General features: G+C 44.8%; 1 protein-coding gene and 1 non-coding gene across 2 annotated transcripts in view; one reads left to right on the plus strand and one right to left on the minus strand.

The window, feature by feature from the left end:
• Positions 1–317: 317 nt before the first annotated feature.
• APMAP (adipocyte plasma membrane associated protein) overlaps positions 318–19,707 on the plus strand; it is a 30,244-nt gene continuing 10,854 nt past the window's right edge. The window contains exons 1-4 of the mRNA XM_046679241.1: positions 318–518; positions 6,751–6,867; positions 12,213–12,328; positions 18,509–18,601. Of these exons, the coding sequence (XP_046535197.1) occupies positions 427–518; positions 6,751–6,867; positions 12,213–12,328; positions 18,509–18,601 (418 nt within the window). The 5' untranslated portion in view covers positions 318–426. The remainder of the gene's footprint in view (positions 519–6,750; positions 6,868–12,212; positions 12,329–18,508; positions 18,602–19,707) is intronic.
• On the minus strand, positions 17,731–17,833 carry LOC124249248 (U6 spliceosomal RNA). Its single transcript, XR_006891319.1, has one exon. It is a non-coding gene; the product is annotated as a U6 spliceosomal RNA (small nuclear RNA).

Consider the following 19,707-nt stretch of genomic DNA (forward strand, 5'->3'; position numbering starts at 1 on the left):
ATTGCTTCCCCGCTGCCCGAAGGAACCGGGGGCTCCGTCAACGCGCCCTCCTCTCTGGGACACGAACCCACAGCTCGGTCCCGCGCGCCGGGCGACGCAGCCTGGCGGGGCAGCGGGGAGCGGAGGGCCGGGGGCGCCGCTGCGGGGCGCACTGCGTGCACCAGACGCCTCGCCGCTCGTTCGGCTCGGTCCCGAGCCCCGCGCCGACTCCAGCCGCCCGGGCAGAGCTGGGAGGCAACGTCCGGGTCCCGCCCGCCCAGCGGCCGGAAGGGGCGGGGCCGGATCACGTCACTTCCGTGTGCAGCCGAGGAGGTGCTGGCGGCGGGGAGGCGGGGCCGGCTCTGCGCGCGGCCAGTTCGGAGCCAGCGGTGCTCCGGTCGGGTGGTTGGCTGCTGGTGGACGGTGGGCGGCAGTGGTGCCCGCGCCATGAGCGAGGCGGACGGGCTACGGCAGCGCCGGCCTCTGCGGCCGCAGGTGGTCACGGACGATGGCCGGGCCCCAGCGGCCAAGGACGGCAGGTAGGCAGAGCCCGCAGCCCTGGGCCGCGAGCGGCGGGCGCCCTCCTAGCCCCGACGGCGGCGGTCCCGGCCGCGGGCACAGCTCCTCTTACCGCGGAGGAAACGCTCCCACCAGCGGGGGCACCTGCCGGGCCCTGCACCTGCCGGGCCCTCCGGGCGTTGTTGCAGCCTGCTTCCCAGGCCCTCGGGTCCCCCGGCCGCCTCGCCCCGCCCGCGCCCCCTCCTTCCCCTCACTTCCGCCCACCTTCCAGAGCGCTGCTTCCCCGCTGGTCCTTTGCTCCCCCTTCACCTCCGTGCTGTCCTTTTGGCTCACCTTATCCCGGGGGCAGCCTCCTGGCCACGGCCCTGCGCATCCCCGCCCCCCGCTCTTCTTTTTCTGAAGGGAGATCCGAAAGCATCTTGTGGTAATATTTGACCCCGGGGCCAGTGGACGGGCGGGAATATGCTCCGTATGTAGTGCGGACTAGGGTGACCAACCATCACTGCTTTGCCCTGGGCTCAGGGGTTTGCAAGGACGTGGGGCTTTCAGCGCTAACCCTGGGCAAACCGAGACAAGTTGGTTACCCTTTCACTGTGAATGTTGGGAAGTCATCGTCTGCTGATGACTGAGGAGCCTTTAGGGATGGACATGCCAGGACTGGCCGTGCTCTGCTGCAGAAACCATGAAAACAAGGCATTGCTGTATGAGCTTTTATATGAAGCATGAAAGTGCCCCTGGCCCTGCATTTGTCAGGAGATGCGGTCATTTGAAGACCTGGGTGTACAGTACCTGAGGGCACTTGTTGGACGGGCCCAACTCTCAGCGGCTCCTCGGACACTCCTGGCCCCAGGGCAGAGGCGCACAGTTAATTAAATTGTTTTTCAGTTTCTCTGTGGGGATTTCCGACTTAATGGCACGGTAAATTGAATGTTCCACAGTCGTCCTCTGCTGCTGATCTTTCCTAGTGTGTCTTTCACGTGTTTAAGATAGTTTGACTTCCCTGTCCATGAACATTGTTCTTACTTTCCTGTTTCCCTCTTTCTCTTATTTGTTTGATCTCTTTTCTATATAATCTGAAGTGATGTCTTTTAAAGTGAGGTCTTGTCACCCACTTCCCTTTCTACATTTATTATTATAAGTCTAGAGTTGTTTTTTCTTAGTTTTCTCATGCGATTCTCCTCTTTTTCATTTCTTTTGTGGTCATTTCTAGTAGTTCATCTAATTACCTTCTTGGTTATCTTAAAAGTTGAGGGTTCCCTATAAGACAGGAAAGCATTGTGTAATTGTGGGTGAAGTAAAGGAATCGGAAGGAAGTAGAAACGTGACAACTGTAGAATACACTACATGTGCTGCAGGCTAAAGAGAACCTTGAAAGAGCTATTGTTCCGTTAACAGAACAAAAGTGGGACAACAGATTTTAGTGGCAGGGGCACCTAGTGATACCTTGATTGGTCTCCTGGCTCTTGGCACGAAAGGTGGTGTTAGCTCTGTTTTACTGATGAGGTCGATGAGGTCTATGTGGGTGAAGGGGTTTATATAGTTACAGAGTAATGGAGGCAAGAGAGACTTGAAAATGAATGAAGAAGGGTAGAATTGGTGGCTGAACAATGATGGAGCACCATATTTTTAAAATTATGCTTTGGAAATAAGGTTTTATGCCAAAGCGTTGAATTTCTGTGTTTGAGCTATAATGGGGAATTTGGTCATTAAATCCTTTTATTCAGTGTGGAAAGTAGATGAGCTAAGCACTTTTAACATACCAGAGCAAGGTTATAATTATTATCATTTGGCATCAGTTTCCACAAGTGCTTTAGAAACTTTATTGACAGAATGATTGTAATGCTGAAGTGATTCCTTTTTTTGGAATATAATTCTGTCTGGGAAGAGAGAAGAGCTGTTACTAATATCCATCTGTTTAGGTGTGAAGAGCAAATACAGCAAAAATTTGACAGCTGCTTTTTCAGTCTACTTCTAAAAGATATTAGACTAGTTAAAAATCTCTACTCAGTCCATTTTCCTTTTTCCTTTTTAAGACTGAAGAGTACGAAAGGCAGTGTGGAGGAACGGATGGGGCCGTCATAAGTTCATGAAGTCATGAGGAGTCAGGAATCCGGAGTTTTTTTCTTAGCTTTTCCCCGGGGTGTATGTTTTCAAATGCCTCTTTTAACTTGTTTGTTGTTTATTTTCAATGCTAAAATGAAGACATCTGCAGTCTAGGATTATTATCATTTGGCATCTATTTCCCCAAATGCTTCAGTTTCAAGGCATGTGAAAATGAACAAATTCAAGGTGCAGTCACTTAAAAAGACTGTGTTTGTTGTTGTTTGACTTTCTTAGGTTCCAGGGAATACCTTGACACCTGAGGTTCTTGTCCCATGTGGATTTGGGGCTAACAGGTTTTCCATGAAACTCACAGTTTCTTTTTAATCTCATGGAGTCTGTTGGTCAGGACTTCAGTCCATGACTTGAGGCCCTTGTGTCCTGTGTGCAGAAGGGGTTAGAGAACCCCCTTGAGATTAGGCTGGTGAAATGATAGGATAGGATTTTGAAATCAGGCTGAGCTAACAGTGACTGTCAAATCCTGTTGCATCACCATGATTGCTCTCTTGCCCTTAGAGGCTGTAAGAAATTTCAGGGTGCATATGTCCTCAAGGAGGTGAGCATTGCTTGGGGCTCTTCCAAGAGATTGGGGCAAACAAGTTGATTCCCCTGACGGCACCTGGGAAGGAAGTTTCCAGCCTTTCTGGATGCGTCAGCACAGACTGGGAAGGAGAGTACGATGGGAAGGTGTGGCACTTTGTCAGTGAAGATGGATAAGGCTAAATGGATAAAGCTAAATAGTGCTTTAAGTTAAGATCAGGCAAATGTGCAGAGGCAGGGGCAGACATGGAGGAAAGGCAGAGTTGTAGTTGACTGTGAGTTTTCTGGAACCAGCTGTGAGATGGGTCTGCCAAAGAGTTAATGAACTTTGGGCTAAAGTAAGTGCAGTGCCCAGAGCACTCCCACCCAAGGCACTCTGTTCCCCCTGACAGTCATAGACTCACGTGCCTTCAGGGGAGCTGCAGTCCTGCTCCCTGCCATTTGCTGAGTGCCTTTCTTGTGTTCCAGGCCCTGGTCTCAGAACTGCACGTGCATCAGTCACATTGGTTCTCACACCAACCTGGTGTGGCTGGGTCTGCAGCAAGTGTGGGCACTGAGGAGAAGAGGAGAGTGCATGCCCCTGTGAAGAGTGGATACTGCTGTGCAGCTGCCCCACAGCTTTGGGTTTTATAGGGCCAGATCTCCCACTTTTTGAAGTGAAGCTGGAAACCCAGATTTTTATGTGAAATCCCCTTATTTTTCAGTTTTGGCGAATAAAGCCATTTTGTGGAATGATAGCTTATGGTTTAGGCTAGAGCTTTGCTTTGAGTTCTGGGCACCACATTTTGTGGGGGACTTTGACAAACTCTGAAACAACCAGGAGATAATGTTCTGCAGGCCACACCAACTCAGAAGCTCCCGCAGGACGGGGATGCTTCACCCGGAGAAGAGAGACCCGAGGCGGTGTGACGGCAGGCATCAGTTCTAGGGAGAGCTGTCAGGGAACTCGAGGGTTTGCTGCTCCCGAGGGCAGAACTGGGCTCAGTCACCGTGAGCAAGGGCAAAGCGTGTTTCCCAGAACACGTTGTGTGGGATGACCTGAGCAGCCAACGTTCCCTGAGTAAAAGAATTATGGCAGTGCTCGATGTTCTGGCGTTGGTGGATGTCCCCCATGCGTGCTGGCGGGTACTTCCTCGGCCCTCGGGACTGTGTGGGATCTGTCCCCGCCCCTGAGCTGTTCTAGCAGCTTCCCCTCACTCGCTCTGCCATGACCTCCCTGATGTGGTCACTCCACCTCTGTGGTCAAGGTTTGGAAATGGGGACTTAGAGTTAAACAGCCCATTAAAGCGTGTATTCTTTTTTAACACCTTTATTGAGGTATAATTCACATACCATAAAATTCACCCATTTAAAACGTCCAATTCAGTGGTCTTTAGTGTGTTCACCGAGTTTTGCACCAATCACCACAATCTAAATTTAGAACATTTTCATCACTAACTTTTTTTTTGAGGTGAAATTCATGTAACATAAAGTTAACCACCTCAGAGTGTACAGTGATATTTAGTGTTGGGTGACCGCTAGTTCTCTAGTTTCAAAACTTTTTCATCACCCCATGAAAACACCTTATAACCGAAAGTAATCGCTCCCCATTTCCCCTTTCCACCCAAATGTTCATTAGTGGATGAGTGGATAGACCTATTGTGGTATAGACTTGCGATGGAATGTTATTGAGCTGTAAAAGCAATGAATTGTTGATATGCACCGCGGCTTGGATGCACCTCAAAACATTATGCTGAGAGAGAGAAACCACTTTCAAAAGGTCATATATTGTGTGATTCTTTTTATATGAAATGTCCAGAATAGACATATTACCGTTAGCTTTGCAGACAGTGTTTCAAACCCTAACTCTGAGGTCTCTAGGTCTGGGCATCCCCTCCCTGTCCTCTTGTCCTCGGCAGGGAGCATTGCTAATAGTGACTGCAGGCCTTGGGTCAGACCTGGCCCTCAATCATGTCTTCCAGTTCTGGCGGTGGGCTTGGGGCAAGCCACCTGTGCCCTTCTCTGCTGTCATTTGTAAAGCAGAGAGATACATAGTTCTGCTTAGTTACCCACGTAAAGCACATTGCCTGGCAGGTTCCTGTTCTCACTGTTTTTATCATTACTCTTTTCATGGTCCTTGCTCCTTTCCCTGCTGCAGACCCCTCGGGTTGCACTAGCCTGCTGTCGTGTCAGGTTCATAGCTCATCAGTGCCATATATGCATTTTCATACTCTGTATTCTTGTACCCTTGACCGGCATAAGTCAGTCACATTAGAAGAAAGCTGTGTGGCCCTGGTATTTGGAGACAGGGCTGGGAGGTAGGGGTTGGCCTGATATTTCCCTTTGCGGTCGCCTCTCTTCTTCCAGGAGCTTGGCTCTCTTGGCCTCTCCTAGCCCAGTCTTTGGGACCTGGACCACCTCCTTTCCCAGCTAGCAAAAAGGGTAGAGACTGACAACTTGGCATTTTACCTGGCTGGGGGTGGGTTTTGAACTCTTATGAAAAGGAAGTTAGGGACAAAATTTGTTTTTGGAAGGTTATTAGAAGGAAAATAATCACAGATTAGGATTCTCAATAGCAAAGGGGAAATGTCAAAGGAAAAAAGAAATGGTTAGCACTATCCCCTATGCCTGTCCTGCTCTGTCTGGAGGAGAAAGTAGCAAGGAGAAACCAGGCCACACCTTCAGCTCTGCTGGGAAATGTTCTCAGCTAAATGTCCTGGTTCATCCTTTACAAGTTCTGCTTTCCACGTCACTGCAGGACACAATTCAGCCAAGCTTTCTGCCACCATATATCAAGGATATGCTTTCCTCCAGTATCTAATAATTTGTTCCTGACATTCTTCTCAGCCCTCATCAACAGCGCCCTCAATGTCCATAATTCTGCTAACAGTCTCTTCCTGACAATTTAGATATTTTCTAAGATGATATATGTTTTCTCTGCCGTGCTCCTCACTTCATTCTGAGCCCTCGCTAGCAGAGCCTTTAACATCCATGTTTCTACTAACAGCCTGTTCAAGGAAATCTAGACTGTTTCTATCCTGCTCCTCAAAATTCTTCCATCCTCCACCCACAGCTGATTCCAAAGCTGCTTCTACATTTTTACATATTGTTACAGCACCACCCCACTTCTGCTTCCATTGGCTCCATGAATTTGTCTCTGTCTCTTTTATCCACAAAACCTGAGATCTTAGGGGCACACAGAACTGAGTGTTGCTGCCTTGAATGTATGTACTAGGAAATAGGGGCCTTTGGGGGACACCTGTCTTGTCTGTAGATGAGTGTGTCTTCTTTTCCTCAGGGCACCTCTTTCTCTTGTTACTTTTTGTGTTCATCCATTCTTTGAGTTTGCCCCCTTTAAAACTCTGCTAGAGGAGTCCAGATACAGCCTAACATACTGTCTGGAAAACAACTGATAAGAGTATTCCACTCAGCTGGAAGATTTTAAAAAAAGAACAAAGGTGTGTTTGCCAATGCTAGTAAACAGTGCTGCATTTTAATCAGAAGCCACAAAGGTTGGCAGCCTCGTGGTGGGGAAACTGGGTAAGAGGCTGTATGCTGGAGGGGCTTCCAGACTAGCTGAGCTCGTCCCCTTCTGAGCTTCTGCTGATGACCTGTGTATCTTCTTTCTGGCAGCTCCTTTAGCGGCAGAGTTTTCCGAGTGACCTTCTTGATGCTGGCTGTTTCCCTCACTGTTCCCCTGCTTGGAGCCATGATGCTGCTGGATTCTCCCATAGATCCACAGCCTCTCAGGTGAGCTGCCCCAGAATGCTTGGGAGTGGTTGCTCAACACAATATGATAGGCTGATGGGCCTGCCCTGTGGCCTAGTGGTTAAATTCAGCGTGCTCTGCTTCTATGACCTGGTTTGGTTCCTGGGTGCAGACCTATACTACTTGGCTGTCACTTTGTCTGTCAGTGGCCATACTGTGGTGGCGGCTCACATACAAAAAAGAGGAAGATTAGCAGTGGATATTAGCTCAGAGTGAATCTTCCTCAGCAAAAAAATAAATAAATAAAAATAAAAAATATATATATAATAGACTGAAATAATTTCTAGCATATTTAAACCAATCTGGTCTGAAAGGTAAGTAACTATGAGAAACAGAGATTTGTGATTTGTTTAGTGCCTGTGTTTTATGTGGTATGAGATGTTACATGGAAAATATATATGGTGGTCCATGGTATTGCTTCAAAAACAAAACTGTACAAACCTAAAATAAAAATCAGAAAAAACCCGAAAAGAGAAATTTAAGTATTAGAGATAATTAACCTGAATTCATTTGAAGGGGCAAAAGCGCACAAATGAAGCTTAAGTGTAAGTTACGTTGTTTAAATTTTCTAAGTAACAGATTTAAAAAAATTAGTGTTCTATTTTTGTCAAGTTACCATTTATCAGTGGGAATCTATGAGTAATGCAGTCTATTATAAATTGAAAGAAAGAGTATATACCTAGAGGTGCCATGAAATGTATTCATGTTTGTAATACTAGTAATATAGAGCCAGGCTCTTACTGGTGTGATTTCTGACATTGTCAAGCTGGTGCAGGAAGGTTGTGCAGTCTGGTTCAGTAAGTTCCCTTTTCCTCTTGAAACTGCCCAGGGTGGGTGAAGCTATGTGAAGTTTATTTATTTATTTTTAAAGATTGGCAGCTGAGCTAACAACTATTGCCAATCTTTTTTTTCCCCTTCTACTTTTTCTCCCCAAATCCCCCCAGTACATAGTTGCAGGTCCTTCTAGTTGTGGCATGTTGGATGCTGCCACAGCATGGCTTGATGAGCAGTGCCATGTTTGTGCCCAGGATCCGAACCGGCGAAACCCTGGGCCATCAAAGCAGAGCATGTGAACTTAATCACTTAGGCACAGGGCCAGCCCCATGAAGTTTATTTTAAGAGAGTTAGGCTTTAAAAACTTCGGATAAGAACCATGTCTCATTATAGAGTAAATATAGCATACACAACTGAATAATAGTGTTTTGTAAATAAAAATTAAGGCTTTATGTTGGATTCAGTTCACTGAAAGTGTATTCAGCACCTCCTATGGTTGATACAAAGAAGACACTTCAGATCTTAGATTGACATATGTGTACAAGAGTCACCTTTGTGTTGTTGGATTTAGAATGACTAAAGATATAGGGTGCTGTAAGCACAGGATTAGCTCAGTGTAGATTGAGAGTCGGTGAAGCCTGTGTGCTCTGGACTCACAACAGTGTTGGCTGTGTAACTCCTGGTGTGCCAGTGTGCCCTAGCATGTGTCTTTCTGCCTGAACTGCACCTAAGGACATACTGCCTGTCCTCTCCAGGGGGGCTCCCAGGACACGTTGAGGGGAGTGGCCTCTTGCTAACTCCTCTCGACGTATAGAAGGATGCAGCTCAGCCCATCTCAAATAGAAACTGGCCTGGGCCTTTCTGGATAATCCAGTTGACGAGGTGGGTGTGAACTCTCCACAGCTGGAGATGAAAGCCTGGGCTGAGGAGCTAGCCTTGGAAAAGAGGAGGAAAGCAGAGAGAGAAGGTGAAGGTCAAACTGTTGGGTTGGTGGGGGACGGATGGAGCTTCAGTGACTGAAGACCTTTGATCTCAGTAAAGGTGAATTTATGTTGGGAAGAGTGGTGAAGAAATTCAGAGGAAAGATGAGTGTGTACTCCTGACCAGAAATTGAAGGGAAATATGGCCCAGTAAGGAGTTGAAGTTGTACGAAGTGAGTTCGGTCTGTGGAGTAGATGAGCCCAATGAGGAAGGAAGGAGAAACCCAGAGAAGCTAGCGTGGCTGACTGGGATCTCTCCCGTGGACTCAGTTTTAGGGAATGACTTGCTTAAAAATTGGAAGCATGGGCCCCCAAAATGCAGAGCCAAAAGCAGAGGACTGGCAGAAAGTGTAAGAACAGAAATAAACTGAGGTTTGGGGAAAATGCTGTGACAGCAGCAGGAAGGGCTTCTTTAAAACTCTGTTCAGAACAAAAAGAGCAAGGAAGTGGGAAACCCATGTCTGGGGCAAGTGGTACAGTATTGAGGAGGACAGAAAAGCAGAGCTCCCGGCTTCTGCTCTGCCTCAGTCATCTCGGTCAACGCAGAGGTGGGGCGAAATGGTAAACAGGATCAGGCTAACTGGCAGAGCGGGAGGTCAGCTGGTGGATTTGGGGAAGAGGGGAGTCTGTCTCCAGGGCGCTGAGTGACCTCCTGTGAGAGCTTAGACCACGCTTAGGAAACTGAGAAATCAGAGAGAACAGACACACCAGGAGTGTGGCAGGAGACAGAGGGGTGGAAACACTTACAGGTGGATTATTATGCAGATAGTTTCAGTTCCGGGGAGCAAAGTTACTGGGAAGCTGCAGGGCTTTGCCAAAAACCTGCTGTGCAAAGAGACCTTCTTTTCCTTGTTTGGAAGGTTGGAGGGCTGTCAAAGACACATATGTGACATCCTGATTTCTGGAGGATGTTGACCACGACTTTCAGGATGCATTTCAGGACACATGGAGTTAGTGGAATTAATATGAGTTAACAGGAGTTGATAAGAGGCAACAGGAGTTCACTGGCTTTGACAGGAGTCTGCTGGGCCTGGTGGCCGTGGAGTGCTATTTGGGGTTCCTGGAGTGGCTCTTGCTTGCTGCTTCTGCTGCCCAGCTGAATCAGTGGGGGCCCTTTCTTGCCCGGCCTTTGCATTTTCTCCTGAGTTGTCGTCTTGTCTCTTTATTGAGGTGGTACGCAGGCTCTTTGTGTGCAGGGACAGTGCTTGATATACCCATTAGTTTGACTACAAAAGTTTCTTGAGGACTTCCTGTGTGTAGGGAATCAGGCAGGGTCTAAGGAGTGGGTGGGAGGAGGTGGCTGAGTACAGGTGTGCCGTCCTCTCTCCCCACACTCTATGTGCTTGTCTATGTTGTTGTATCTTCACATGTAGGTACCTTGGGAAGTGTGACCTTCCCAGGGTCAGAATTTGAACCCAGGTGTGTCCATCTCCATAGCCCAGGCTCTTTTCACAAAAGCATGCAGGTTGCAGTCCTGCTCTCCTCCTTTGCAAATAAAACTTCTAGTTAAGCCAAGAGTGTTTTTTTAAGCAGGTAGAAAACCATGATTAGGAGGCAGGGTAGAGAGTTAAGGAGGGGAATTTAATTCAGGGGCTGTCGTGCTGACTCAGAGAGGGTGGCAAGGAGGGAAGTGCTTTGCTGGGCAGGGCGAGGGTGGCAAGGCAGAGAGCTTTTCCATCATTCCACATCCTCAACTGCACCCCCTCGGTTCTCCCACTCTTACTCTGGGGAGCTGGCTAGGAAACTGCCTGGCTGGAGGGCAAGGTGAGGAGGGAGTTGGGAGATATCACCCCACCCCTTCCCTTCCACAGTGTTCATCGGGAGCCTCCTGTGTGCCAGGTGTTTGGGATACAGCAGTGAAAACCAGACACAAATCCCTGGTCTCATGGACTGTGTGTTTAGAGGGGACAGATAAACAATGAACATAACAGAGATGTGAGAAGCTGAAAAGTCCTACGGACAAAAGAGGGTGGATGGGGTAGGAGCTCTGGCTTTTGGGGGTGGTGTTGGTTATTGCATTGGGTAGTTGGAGCAGGCCTCACTGGGAAGGTGAGGATGGAGGATACAGCAGTTCGAGGACTTAGATGGGAGATGCCTCGTGCTGAACCAGCAGGGAGGGGTGGGAGTGGAGGCTCAGTGAATAAGGCAGAGACAGGCGAGAGAGGTGATGGGCCAGACTGTGTAGGGCCAAGAGCCACTGCAAGGGCTGGCTCTGGGTGAGAGGGGGCCGTTGCAGGTCTTTGAGAGACAAATGCCATGACCTGAGTGTATTTCACAAGGCTCACATGGGCTGCTGGATTGAGAAAAGACTGTAGAGGACAAGGGAGGAAGCAGGGAAGAGAAGATGGTGGCCTGGAGCAGGGTGATAGCAAGGACATGGGGAGAAGAGGTTTGGTGAGGTGTCTTTTGAAGGTGGCATTAGCACGATTTGCTGGTGGACTGGGAGAAACAGCGTATTTACCTGTGAGTGGGAAGGACCCATGGAGAGGGAAGAGTTCCTGGAGCTGTTTCTGTGTGAGGGGAGGGATCCAGGGCCCAGTGGAGGCTGGCTTCAGAGGGAAGCCAGGATGAGCACTGAGTGACAGCTGGGAGGCACAGTGCGCCTGTGCTGTATGGTGAGGCCGTGGCACCAGTCCCAGGATAGTCACCTCTAGTTTCTTCTTTCTTCTCCTTGAAGCAGGAAGCAAGTCTGTATTGATACAAATAATCCATAACCAACCTATAAATCAGAATTGGGGTGAGTTTATTATGAGCCAGAGTGAGAATTATAACCCAGGAAGGCCTTAGAAGGCGTTCCAGAGAAGCATGGATTTCAGTACAGTCTTAAATCTTTTCAGAACAAAGAACATATGTTAAATGCACCCAGGATGCATTTGCATCAGCACTTGAAAGAGGTACTCAGTTGCAAATTAGTAGGTCCACATGACCCTGACTTTGGGGAAGGGGCTAATCTGGGCATTACCAGTAGGGCTATGAGGGGAAGAATGCATTCTTAAGAGAGTACATTATTTAATGGTTAAGCAGATGTGCAATGTATGTCTGATAGGCCCTAACTCAGGCTTTTTAGTTTAAGCTGAATCAGTTTTGAACTCGAATAGTTACCCTGTATGTCTGAATATGTGAAAATCTCTTGTCAGCTGTGAAATGGTGACATGGCTCCCCTCCATCTTAGTTGGACTTTAATGGCTGGGCAGCCACTGGGAAGGTAAACACCAGGGGGTGTGAATCAGAGGGTGTGTGGAGGTCTAACTTGCCATGAGCGTGAGGCATTGGATGGCTGATGAGGGACTCAGTTGGCAGAGGCCCCGGGGTGCTCTCAGGTGGCAGGCGATTGCCAGGTTTCTTGCATTAGCCATATTATATTTTCATTTTTGTTTTGTGCTATGACCTTTCCTGATATCCTGGAAAGTTTTTTTCTTGATATTTGTGTTTCTGGCATCTAAGGATGTTTTATAATGTGCCTTCTTTATCAAAGAAGGGGGAGTTATACATGTACATCCTTGTAGGTCCTCAGGAAACACTTTCTTCATGTATTTTTAGTAGGAAAATCCTTATGATTGCATTATTTTACAGCTTCAAAGAACCTCCTCTCTGGCTTGGTGTTCTGCAACCAAATACGAAGTTACGACAGGCAGAAAGACTATTTGAAAATCAACTGACTGGACCAGAGTCCATAGCAAATATTGGGGGTAAGTAAGCCTCTGGGACTGCAAGGCTGTCTGTTATGGGGTGGCAGATTCCGTGGGAGCAGCCATACTGGCCCCCTGCTCCTGGTGGGGGAACCCTGGCCATCATTCTTAGCTGTGGGTGCCTCTGCTTGTTGCTCTCTCCAAGCTGCAGGCCACTTTAGTCGGGGCAATTTTGAGTTCATGTCTGTGGAGCACTTTATTCTCCTCAAGGTGTTGGACCCATTAAAATGAAAGGAAAAAGGACAAATGCAGACATTGGTGTTTAGTTCGTTTATCAAAGTCAGGTAAGTATTACTTGGCAGTTTGTATAGATTTCACTTTTGAAAAGAATAGGAATGATTCTCAATATTTCCACTGTTCTTTGTTTTTTTTAAAGTTCACTTTGGTGGGTACATTAAGGGTAACTGTCTGCTTCACAGTTTCCCAGACCTGAGAACTAGAATTGGGTCTAGTTCTAATTCTGGAGTCTCTGCTTACCTGGAGCAAGGCGTTTTCTGTTTGTTAGAATGAGAATTAAGCTTAGGAATCAAAAGATGCAGTTAATGAAAAGGTTGCTGGACTTAAAGTGGTGTGAGGACTTCTGAACGGTTTTCCTCAGCACACCGATCGTTGTTCCACAGTACAGTATGTTTTCTGGGGAGTGGTTATGGACATGTGTATCCAGCGGACTTCTGTTTTATCTTGAAGAGGGCAGGTCAGGGCCGGCCCTCTGGTGGTGTTGACCAGCTTCGCTTTCCCAGCCCTGCTGCCCAATGCCCGACCTAAGGACTGGTGCGTTTATGCAATTGTTTCTTTGTTTGGCTGGTGTAGGTACTTCATAATAGAACTTTGTATTTCTCTTAAGAAGACATTGACGTTTATTAATAAATTTCACAAATTTTGTTTTTTGGTGAAAAATCAAATATTAGTATTTAAAACTGGACCTTCGGTGAGTTAAAGTCATCTTTTTTTGGTTAATCTCTCAAAGAGAATGCTTTCCTTTCTTTTTCCTTTCCACTTGGCCTGACATCTCATTGTGTTCTGTTACCATGTCTCCCCTTTTTCTCTTTGGAGCTAGTTATTATCTTGGTGACATTTCTGGGTAGGCATAGTAGGGACTTCTCTGGTTACTGCCCTGTGGGGGTGAACCACAGAAAGGCCTCCAGGGCCCTGCTGCTTCTGCCTCATTTAGAAGTTGTTGTGGGGGACAGCTGGCCTGTGACTGACAGGAGGCACGAGCCTCAGGAGGGTGCTGGGGTTTGGACACATGTGCAGTGACTGTATCCACCATCATAGTGTCATACAGAGTTGTCTCACTGCCTTAGAAACCCTCTGTGCCCGTCTGGTCATCCCTCCCTGCCCCGTCCCTGGCAACTGCTGATCTTTCACTGCCTCCATAGCTTTGTCTTTTCTAAAATGTCGTATGGTTGGAATCACAGTGTGTAGTCTTCTCAGATTGGCTTTTGTCACTTGTAATATGCATTTAAGGTCCGCCATGTCTTTTCAGTTTTTGTGTAGACTTTTATTTTCAACTCATTTGTGTAGGTACCAAGGAGCACAATTGCTGGATTGTATGGTAAGAGTATGTTTAGTTTTGTAAGAAGCCTCCAAACTGTCTTCCAAGTGGCTGTACCATTTTGCATTCCCCCCAGCAATGAATGAGAGTTCCTGTTACTCCGCATCCTTACCAGCATTTGGTGTTGTCGGTGTTTTAGATTTTTGGCTATTCTAATAGGTGTGAAGTGTTATTTCCTTGTTTTAATTTGCATTTCCCTAATGACATATGATGTTGAGCATCTTTTTCTATGCTTGATTGCCTTCTCTATATCTTCTTGTGGTGAGGTGTCTTTTTAAGTCTTTTTGGCCATTTTTTAAATTGGATTGTTCATTTTCTTACTGTTAAGGATTGAGTTTTTTGTATATTTTGGATAACAGTCCTTTATTGGATGTATCTTTTGCAAATATTTTCTCCAAGTCTGTGGCTTATCTTTTCATTCTCTTGACAGTCTTTCACAGAGCACAAGTTTTTAGTTTTTTTCTTTTCTGTTTATTTTGCTGAGGAAGATTCGCCCTGGGCTAACATCAGTTGCCAGTCTTCCTCTTTTTTTGTGTCTGAGCCACCACCACAGCATGGCCACTGACAGATGAGCAGTGTAGGTCCATGCCCGGGAACTGAACCTGGGCCGCTAAAGTGGAGTGTGCTGAACTTAACCACTAGGCCACCAGGGCTGGCCCAGAAGTTTTTAGTTTTAACGAAGTACAGCTTATTAGTTATTTCGTCATGGATCATGTCTTTGATGGTGTATCTAAAAAATCACCACCACACCCAAAGTCACCTAAATTTTCTCCTCTGTTATCTTCTAGGAGTTTTATAGTTTTGCACTTTATATTTAGGTGTGTGGTTTTTGAGCTAATTTTTGTGAAGGGTGTAAGGTCTGTGTCTGGATTCATTTTTTGCATATGGACGTCCAGTTGTTCCAGCACTATTTGTGGAAAAGACTATCTTTGCTCTATTGTATTGCTTTTGCTCCTTTGTCAAAGATTGTTTGAACATATTTATGTGAGTCTTCTGCTGGACTCTGTTCTGTTGCAGCCATCTGTTTGTCTGTTCTTTTGCTATTACCACGTTGTCTTGATTACTGTAGCTTTATAGTAAGTCTTAAAGTCTAGTACTGTCAGTCCTCCAGCTTTGTCCTTTTCAGTATTGTGTTGGCTGTCCTGGATCTTTTGCTTCTTCGTATAAACATTAGAATCAGTTTGCAGATATCTACAAAATAACTTGCTGGGATTTTGATTGGGATCGCTTTGAATCTATAAATCAAGTTGGGAAGAACTGACCCCTTGACAATATTGAATCTTCCTATCCCTGAACATGGACTATCTCTCCATTTGTTTGGTCCTTTGATTTCTTTCATCAGAGCTTTGTAAAGTTTTCCTTATATAGATCTTATACATATTTTGTTATATTTAGACCTAAATATTTCATTCATTCTTTTGGATGCTAGAGTAAGTGGTATTCTGTTTTTAGTTTCAAATTTCACTTGTTCCTTGCTGATATATAGGAAAGTGGTTGACTTTTGTCTGTTGTTCTTGTATCTTGCAACCATGCCATAATCACTCATTAGTTCCAGGAGTTTTTTGTTGTTGTTGATTCTTTGGGATTTTCTATATAGACAATCATGTCATCTGTGAACAAAGACAGTTTGATTTCTTCCCTCCCAATCAGGATACCTATTTCCTTTTCTTGTCTTAATGCATTATCTAGGACTTCCAGTACAGTATTATAAAGGAGTGATGAGAGGGGACATCCTTCCTTTATTCCTGATCTTAGTGGGAAAGCTTCTAGTTTGTCGCCATTAAGTATGATGTTAACTATAAGGTTTTTTGGGTAGATATTCTTTATCAAGTTGAGGAAATTCCCCTCTATTCTTAGTTTACTGAGGTTTTTTTTTTTTTTTTTATCATGAATGGGTATTAGATTTTGTCAAATGCTTTTTCTGTATCTATTGATATGATCATGTGATTTTTCTTTAGCCTGTTGCTATTGTGGATTACTTAATTGATTTTCAAATGCTGAACTAGCCTTGCATACCCGGGATAAATCCCACTTGATGAGGTGTATAATTCTTTTTCTACAATGTTGGATTTGGTTTGCTAATATTTTGTTGAGGATTTTTGCATCTTTCTTCATGAGAGATATTGGTCTGTAGTTTTCTTGTAATGACTTTGTCTGATTTTGTTATTAGGATAATGTTGACTTCATAGAATGAGTTAGAAAGTATTCCTTCTGCTTCTATCTTCTGCAAAAGATTGTAGGTTATTGGTATCATTGCTTCCTTAAATGTTTGGTAGAATTTATCAGTGAACCAAACTCAGCCTGGTGCTTTCTGTTTTGGAAGTTTATTAATTGGTGATTTATTTCTTCAATAGATACAGGCCTATTCAAATTGTCTATTTCTTCTTGTGTGAGCTTTGGCAGATTGTGTCTTTCAAGGAATTGGTACATTTCATCTAGATTATCAAATTTGTGGACATAGAGTTGTTCATAATATTCCTTTATTATTCTTTTAATGTCTGTGGGGTCTGTACTGATGTTCCCTCTTTTATTTCTGATATTGGTAATTTTCTGTATTCTCTTTTCTTGTCTTAGTTAGCCTGGCTAGAGGATTATTAATTTCATTGATCTTTTCAAAGAACCAGCTTTTGGAGTTACTGATTTTCTCTATTGATTTCCTGTTTTCAATTTCATTGATATCTGCTCTAATTTTATTATTTCTTTCTTCTGCTTACCTTGGGTTTAATTTGCTCTTCATTTTCTGGTTTCCTAAGATGGAAGCTTAGATGGTTGATTTTAGATCTTTAATTTCTCTGTAAGCACTGCTTTAGCTGCATACCACAAATTTTGCTAAGTTGTATTTCCATTTTCTTTTAATTCAAAATGTTTTTAAATTTCTCTTGAGATTTGTTCTTTGAACAGTGTGTTATTTAGAAGTGTGTGTTGTTTAATCTCCAAGTATTTTGGTATTTCTAGCTGTCTTTCTGTGATTGACTTTTAGTTTAATTTCATTGTGGTCTGAGAGCAGACATTCTATGATTTCTGTTCTTTTAAATTTGTTCAGGTGTGTTTTATGGCCCAGAATGTGGTCTCTCGTGGTCAATGTTTCATGTGAGCTTGAGAAGAATATATATTCTGCTGTGTTTGAATGAAATAGTTGATAGATATCAATTATATCCAGTTGACCGATGGTGTTATTGAGTTCAACTCTGTCTTTACTGATTTTCTATCTGCCAGACCTGTCCATTTCTGATAGGGGTATGCTGAAGTCTCCTACTCTAATAGTGGATTTTTCTCTTTTTCCTTTCAGTTCTATCAGTTTTGCCTCACGTATTTTGACGATTTGTTATTAGGCACAGAGATGTTAAGGATTGCTATGTCTTTTTAAGAATTGACCCTTTATCGTTATCTTCTTTATCCCTAATAATGTTCCTTGCTCTGAAGTTGGCTCTGTTTGAGATTAATATAGCTGCTCTAGCTTTATTTTGTTAAGTGTTAACGTGGTATAATCTTTCTCCATCCCTTTATTTTTAATCTATATGTGTCTTTATATTTAAAGTGGGTTTCTTTTAGACAAGCTATAGTTGAGTTTTGTTTTTTTTGATCCACTCTGACAGTCTCTGTCATTTTATTGGTGTATTTGGGCCATTGATGTTTAAAGTGATAATTGATATAGTTGGATACTATCTACCATATTTATTACTGTTTTCTGTTCATTTGCTTTTTTTTGTTCCTAATTTTGTCTTCTGCTCTGACTTTTGTAGTTTCAATTGAGCATTTTATATGATTCCATTTTCTCTCTTAGCATATGAGTTATACTTTTTAAAAATTTTTTAGTGGTTGCCCTAGAGTTTGTAATATACATTTTAAAAATATGGAAGATTTCACAAATGTGCACGTCATCCCTGTGCAGGGTCATGCTTGTCTCTGCATTGTTCCCATTCTAGTATGTGTGCTGCTGAAGTGAGCACATAATATGTTCTAGTTTTATCCTGAGGGGCTTCCTAGCAGTTCTTCCCTTTTAGGTGGATATGATCAGCACCAGCAGTAGACACTGACGTAAGGGAGACACTGATGTGTGCCCCTGAGTGCTGAGTGTCCGCCCGAGAGTCCATGCTCTTTTTTTTGTTTGTTTTTAAAGATTTTATTTTTTCCTTTTTCTGCCCAAACTTCCCTGGTACAGTTGTTTATTTTGGGATGTGGGTGGTCCTAGTTGTGGCATGTGGGATGCCGCCTCAGTGTGGCCTGATGAGTGGTGCCATGTCTGCGACCAGGATCCAAACCAGCAAAACCCTGGGCCGCCGAAGCAGAGCATGCAAACCCAACCACTTGGCCACGGGGCCGGCCCCTCATGCTGTTTTCAGAGTAGAAAATCTTCACAGTTTTTATTGCTAACTGGTATCTGCTGCATCCTTGCTGCAGTGTCAGGTTCAGGCCCACACACTGATTGACTGGGCCCCCGTAGTTTAAATGCTGCATGATTTAAGGACTTTTTGTTCTCAGGCATCACTTCTTCATCTTCAGAACTGCCATTTCCTCTCTAGAGATAAAAACACAAGCCACTTCTGTTATAGAAGAAGGTGGTATGGTCATAGTTCTTAGACTAACCCAGTAACACTCTTATTCCTTTTTATTTTTTTAAACAGATGTGATGTTTACTGGTACCATGGATGGCCGTGTTGTAAAACTTGAAAATGGTGAAGTAGAGACCATCGCCCGGTTTGGTTCGGGCCCATGCAGTAAGTCAGTGACAGTCCCCCCTGATGTTTGTCTCTTCCAGTCATTCATAAAGGTGGTGAATGGCCATGTGGAACTTCATTTCCCTTGAGGTCAGGTTCCCCCTTGGAGAAAAAGAGCCCCTGACCACTTGGCAGATAGAGCCTGACTTGGGTGTTACGAATTCTTCATTTGCTGTGTGGTCCCTGGACCTCAGGGTGCCTGATTGTCACCTTGCAGGCACAGTTTCCCAGTTAGGTAATGGCCGTGGCGCCTGCTAGTTGCTTCATGGACCCTACCCCTTACCGTTGCAGAGGACGTGTTGTCAGGGTGCTGCTGTAGAAAAGCAGTGGCTTTGTCATTACTTGGATGCTTAAATGTGATTTCTGCATTGGCTTCTCAGGAATCTCAGCAGTGTCATTCAAAGCAACGATGCTCTTAAGTCACTCAGATTTTAGAAAACTAGAGTAGAATAATCTCACTGTTTAAAAACTGGTAGCCCACAGACTTATTAATTGTCTTTTTTTTTTTTTTTTTTTTTTGAGGAAGATTGGCCCTGAGCTAACATCTGCCACCAGTCCTTCTCTTTTTGCTGAGGAAGACTGGCCCTGAGCTAACATCTGTGGCCATTGTCCTCTACTTTATATGTGGGATGCCTGCAACAGCATGGCTTGATGAGTGGTATATATGTCTGTGCCTGGGATCCGAACCAGCGTACTGCAAAGCAGTGTGAACTTAACCACTGTGCCACCAGGCCAGCCCCTGTCATTTTTTAATAGCTAGAATGTTTTTGTAAAAATGATGCACTTTCATTGTGAAATGTGAACAACATGAAGGTACAAAGAAGAAAGTAAAAATCACCTCAGAGTCTTCTCAGCTGTAACTTACTAACATTTAAATGAATTACTTTTTAGATATCTTTCGTTCATGGATACTCCCATCCACATATGGTTTTATGTAATGGAATCATACTCTATGTTTGGTTATTTAACCTGCTTTTTCCACTCTGTATTTTGGTCATAAGTGCCCCTGCAGTAAGCCCCCTGCAGTAAATGCCCTGCAGTAAGCGCCCTACAGTAAACACCTTGCAGTAAGCACCCTGCAGTAAATGCCCTGCAGTAAGCACCTT

This window comes from Equus quagga, chromosome 12 (genome assembly GCF_021613505.1).
Source record: "Equus quagga isolate Etosha38 chromosome 12, UCLA_HA_Equagga_1.0, whole genome shotgun sequence".
NCBI classification, from domain to species: Eukaryota; Metazoa; Chordata; class Mammalia; order Perissodactyla; family Equidae; genus Equus; species Equus quagga.